At 40.7% G+C, this 6,000-nt stretch overlaps 1 protein-coding gene across 1 annotated transcript in view; it reads left to right on the plus strand.

Annotated features, from left to right (window-relative positions):
* shq1 (SHQ1, H/ACA ribonucleoprotein assembly factor) overlaps window positions 1-5,694 on the plus strand; it is a 28,493-nt gene extending 22,799 nt beyond the window's left edge. The window contains exon 11 of the mRNA XM_008304137.1: window positions 5,478-5,694. Coding sequence (XP_008302359.1) covers window positions 5,478-5,602 — 125 coding nt within the window. The 3' untranslated portion in view covers window positions 5,603-5,694. The remainder of the gene's footprint in view (window positions 1-5,477) is intronic.
* Window positions 5,695-6,000: the final 306 nt, after the last annotated feature.

Genomic DNA, 6,000 nt, shown 5'->3' on the forward strand with positions numbered 1-6,000 from the left:
ACCGGGCAGGTACAGAAGAGCGGAGGGCCTGAGGGGGGCGAGGAAACGTCGAGGAGGACCTCCGGGTCACGCTGCTGTCATGATCGTACTGACAGGACAAGACAAGAAATGTCAGATGTGGCCTCTGTTACAGATCCATCCACCGTGCTTCTCTGCTTCCCACTCGTTTCTTTTTATTTTTTTATTTTGCAGCGGTTGTAGAATTTCCTTCTGGTGCGAGCTGGGAAAGTTTGGGCAATTTAATCAGTGGAAGTCAAATTTTAGGTCAAATAAGGCATTCTGACCCAGTTATGGAAAATCAAGGAAGAGTAATGAAATTTTACATTCGGGCCAGGGGAGGTTCAGGCTGCTGGTGATCTTTTATTGGATGAGACGCATGGATTGTGTGTGTGTGCATGTGTGACTGAGGAGGAGGGGGGGATAGAAAAAGTACCATCAGGGATAAATTCACATTAGACCTGACACGGGGGTGAAGATGCGTCTCTCATGCTTTTCGAGCGCATCATCGTTAGTTGTGAAATCAGTCAAACGCCGAACTCTCCCCGCTGCTTTCTAAAAGCTGCCTCTAAAAGGTGAGAGGAGAGGATGTAATGGAGTTTGAGAAATGCTGTTCGCTTGAGTTAAAGAACCTTTACAGAGATCACTTATTCTGTATGTTATTTATTTTATCAGTTGAACGGCTGCTCCAGCCGCCAAGGCATTCAAACATTCAAGAGCCCATGCTATGCTTTGGGGTTTTCCTATTTCCTTTAGAATGTTCTGGCTTTTTTTGATGTGAAGCCTGAAGTCCAAAGAAAGTTTTTCTCTTTCTAGAAAACTCTCCTCCTTACCTGCCTGAAATGCCTTATTTAAAGTCCAAGCTTTTTTTTTTTTTTTTTTTACTCTTTCTTATCTATAAGTACATAAGTCTGTAACGCATTTGCATAACACCAGACTAGGGATACTTTGGACACGCCCTAAAACAAAGAATGAGCTGCTGCCTCGTCATGTTAATATGATTTTTTTTAAAAAAACTTGTAGGGGATCTTTAAAGCATATAAGCATATTCTAGTAGACCCCAAAAATAACATTACGAACCTGTAAAAGAGCAAAACATGGACAATGTAAACCAATATTCTTCGCTTTCTGGTATCCTTAAGACTGTCAAAAGCTTTAGCTCCCATTTTTGTTTAAAAAAAAAATCCCATTGGACAAAATCTGCTCTATTATTTAGCTCCTGTCAGCGTTTTACTGGACTACAACATTTTCTCATTTTAAATATCTTTGGTAAGACGGACTGTAAGAAAAAAAACTGTGACAAAGTATGTTATGAAAGATGAACACTGCTGAGAGATAGTGCCACCCTTCTGCAGCGTGGCGTCGGCAGCACTATGTTTTTGCCTCCATATTTAGAAAAAAATTACAGGTGGTCTCATTTATTGTGTTTTGATGTCTGTACGTTGGTCTGACTTTTGATTATAATACACAAACAAAGGAGACACAGCATGGAATGAAAAAAAAAAATGTGCCATTTTCACTTTGCTGCGGCTGCAGTTTTTTGGAATCTACAATAGCGTCTAACAGACACAGCAGGCTTTTGTTTTTGGTCCATTTCACACCCACCACTATGATACCAGCCTGCCCATTCAGCAGCTATGAAGTACTTACTGTTAGACTTTCGGAGTGCACATTCTTCCGCGCTCATTGGGTAACCGGATTTCACCGTATTAACACACCTTGTCGGTGTTGAATCGGTGCAGAGAGCCACCTTTCCTCCAGTTTTTTTTTTTTTACAAATCTACCCTCTGAAAAAGAAATCAAACCTTGGAAGCAAGTGAGATTTTGCCTCACATGATCCAAGCCCTGATTTTTTTTTTTAAGGGCAGAGTTCCCTGCACACGATCCCATGCTTTAAATGAGAACCAAATGTTTGTTTAAGGTTTTCCTCACTGTGAGTGCGCTGTTTATTTTGATTGGTCTGGAATGTCTCTGGACAATGCCAACCAGCTCTGTGGAGGTGGAGAGGAGCATTTTCTCCTGCCCTCAGTGGATTGTTGGCCACATCATAAGGCTATTTATATGCCTGATTAGAGGGAGAAATGCTGCGGCAGTTTGGCTTGTTGTGTACTTTAGGGAAAAACCATTTGTCAGAATAACAAAAGCAGTTTTGGTGCCGTTTCCGCATGTGTGATGCATTTGCGGCGTTGAAGAGGATGACGCATGCCTCGCCCTCAGACAATTTCAAAACACACTGTCAGAGCGCAGGTGTCAATCATGGCTTAAAGCACCATTATTTAGTAAATAAACATGTATGGTAGTTTACATACTTTGGCTGGTAGATGATATGTTTAGATCATGCCTAATTTAAAATGGTCTGTAATTATTTTCATATTGCCTCATATGCTTCAGATGTTCCACTTGGAATGCCGCAAACATGAAATTAACAACAACAGAGTGGAAATGGGTTGAAAGAAAGGATTTATGTCATTTTTTTTCTTTTTCTTTTACAGTTATGGTCATTTTTTATACAAATGCATATAAACAAATTTAAATCATTACATGAACTTGAATAATGAAAAGCTATGATTTAAATATTTGCTGTTCCTATCCATCCATGTGACGTTGTTTATGTTGTTAGGACAATGTGGCAAGCATCGTGACTTCACATATGGGCCTCTTTGCTAACTTGAAACCCTAAAAAGAAGATAAATTTGTGTTTTTGAGGTCATAAACTCACTTTTACAGTATTCCTGTGGGGCTGCATACTACCAGTGACTGTAAACAAAGCATGAAGCTGTACCGGTGCTGTTTTATTTACTGGACCAGCATTCAGGAGCACATATTTCCTCAAGCTGCCTACATGCTTCTTGCAACAGGCTCGTGGAAGTAGAAGCATCAAGGTCTGCCTCCGTTGCTCCTTGTAGATGATTGTCTTATTGATCTGTGGGCAGGCCAACCCGGTCACTTCTGCCTTCTTCCAAAAACACCCCCCAAAAACCAGATAATCAACATATCCAGGTGGAACACGACTTTATAAATGAAAACCGCATCACAAGTCATTAGAAAGACGATAGCCTAAATCAAGCATAAGCTCAGTAAGTTGTCAGGTTTGCAAATTTTTTGCAATGGTTGATTCAAACAGCAGGTTTCACCTCTGTGGCTGTTCCACACATATTAATTCCACACAAGTTTGAAGTGTCTATAAAAGTGGTGACACTAAATGTACTCAGATAGTTTATGGACTTCATCTTTGCTGCAGCGTTGTCACCAGATAAAATTTACAAACTGCCAAAGAATGACTCTGAGAACATGATTAGGGATGCCAACAAGTACGTAGTAAAAAGAAAGTGAAAAAATTGTGTAGATAGAGAAAACCACAAATGAAAGGCTCTGAGGACATGCTCCCTTAGGGGAAGGCTTTGAAAGGTATTCACTTTACATGCTCATTTCTAGTTATTACAAGTATATTTGCAGCTGCCTGAAAACTGAAACCCTTTGCAATCATGCACTCGTTTCCATTAATCTGACACCAGCTGAATGTGTCTGCTTTATGTCTTAATGAACACCCGGCTCAATTTTCTGCGGAAGTTGCGATGGCAATCTTACTGGGTCGGGCTCTAGTAACACGTCTGGACTGCATGTCGTCACATAAACAGACAGGCACTCACAAGTGACAGACTTTGAGTTGTGTGAAGTGTTTTGGGAGAGATTTTTTTTTACATTTTAACACCAATATTGGTCCAAAAACAACACAGCAAAAGAGCAAAAGACAGAGTTTGCATGTCACGACATACCTTTCTAATTCACTTCGCTCTAAAATTTCACATCGATTACAAACTAAACATCCATAAAAGCAAAAGCTAACTGAAATTAAGACAGAGAGTAATGTAATTTTAATGAAACTCATCACTAATGGATGTACGTATGTTTGTATTCATCTGTTTGTTGGAGTCTTTCCTCTGAGTTTAATAAATACCTGCAGGATCCATATCAGCGTCTCCAAAGTAAGAAACTTGTGCACATTTCTTCACATTGAACATGGAGACATGATCAATCCTGATCTAACGATAAGTCACACTGTGTGCTTTTCTTCACTTCAGACAGCTGAGCTGTCACACAGAGAGTCACAGTTTATCAGCTGCAGTTAAATCAGTTGTTACACATCCTACTTTTAAAGCAGTACTGGCATTATCATCACACATGGACGAAGTTTTCAGTAATTAAGGAGCTCATACTTGACTATTTGTTGAGTTTGATAAGGTTAGTTTTAATTGCATGTTTTGTTTATTATTAATTAAGATGTATGACACATCACTTGATGTACTGTCAGCCTCACATGTACAACGTATAATATATAAATAACACGTACTGTGGCTCTCTCAGTCACCGTGGTGGGTTTGTCTGAATGAAGCCATGAGCAACATCAACATACAAGTGACCTATGTCTGAATGACAGAATGCAATGTAAGAGATTCATGAATCCAGCAACGTGACATATCCCATGTCTAATGTCTAATGTCTAACAGCCATCACGGGGTAACTTAAGCCTATATGAACCTCATTAAGAGAATAGATGCAGAGCTGATAAAAACAAAAGTATGTCGGAAATCAGCTTAGTCACGCCAGACCAGAGAATCTTTTTCCACATGTTCTCAGAATGGGTGGGCGGCTGGACGCTAACAAGCATGGACCACCTGAGTCACCACTGAAATACTACTCTGCCGAATATAGGATAGACGTACCCTAAACATGATTATTACAACAGAGGAACATGCTTGTGTTGTCTGTCGCACAAGAGCTGATATTTTTACATTTCTCTAGAGTTAGTAGAATAACTGCATCTTACGTCACCTTCTGAAAAACTATGTCCCCTCAGATCTGCCTGAATCTTCTATAGGTGACTTAATTTGTACTTAAAACAGAACATTTTATCAGGAATTTGCTTCTCTTTATGATCCTCTAGTTTACAACCACTCAGGATTTTTTAGAAAATAATTCCTCGATCACTTAACAAAAATAAAAACGCTTCAAGCCGTGTGGTTAAGTGACCTGCATTTGTGTTTGGTGCCGTGCACATCGTTACTTCCCCGGATTAAATTTATTGATGTGTGCAAAGTTTGTAAATCAGGCCTTCGTCAGAACTGATGTCAAATGGAAAAAATCATCAAAACCATTCAGTGCTATTTCTGATAAATCAAAAGCGAGCAAATTTTATGACAGACTCTGAGCAGAGCCTCCATTAAATTGACAGATATGATGCCAGAAATAGAGTGGTCTTCCTTGGCTCTTTTGTCTCAACCGTATGGATCAAATTACTGTGCAGCACACGGGGATTTCCCTCTGATCCTGTACCTTGGCTTTTATGTATGGAACAATGACTGCAAGCCTTTAGATGCATGCTGTGTCTGCCAGCAGCTGGAGTGCATTGTCATCCTTAATACTGAGCGCGAATAACACCGTTTTTCCATTTGCCTGCCACGCTGTGTTCCCGTGCCCAGGGAAAGCCTGTGTCCTCAAATGCCTGCTGGATATTCACAAAGTCTTTAGAGAGAACGACCCGGCCTACATACTGAACGATCTGTACATCACAGACTACTGCATCTGGATCCAGAGGGTCAAGTAAGTTCACCGACACACACACACACACACACACTCACAAATCCATCCACTCACACATCAGAGACCTTCATCTAGAGAGAATTACCTTCAGAGCCATGGGAAGTGCCACTCAGCCCCCATGATGCATCAGTGCTTTAGAGGAGAGGATTAGATGAGTCATTTGTCACAGCAGGACCAATTGAATGGCCAAGCCGGCAAAAGATGCAGTCTCCCTTGTCTTTATTATCGAGTTTCAGAAGTGCCATCAGTGAGCCTTAAAAGAGCCAGCTGCACTCAGCACACTCTCCGTATGAAAGTCTGAAAAGTGCACATGTGTGTTCTCAAATCGTCCGTGGGCGTATCCTTCCACCAAGCCAAATATGTGGAATCCGCACTTTCTTCCCAAAACGATACAGGTCTGAT

This window comes from Stegastes partitus, unplaced genomic scaffold (assembly GCF_000690725.1).
Source record: "Stegastes partitus isolate 25-593 unplaced genomic scaffold, Stegastes_partitus-1.0.2 Scaffold2145, whole genome shotgun sequence".
In the NCBI taxonomy this organism is placed as follows: domain Eukaryota; kingdom Metazoa; phylum Chordata; class Actinopteri; family Pomacentridae; genus Stegastes; species Stegastes partitus.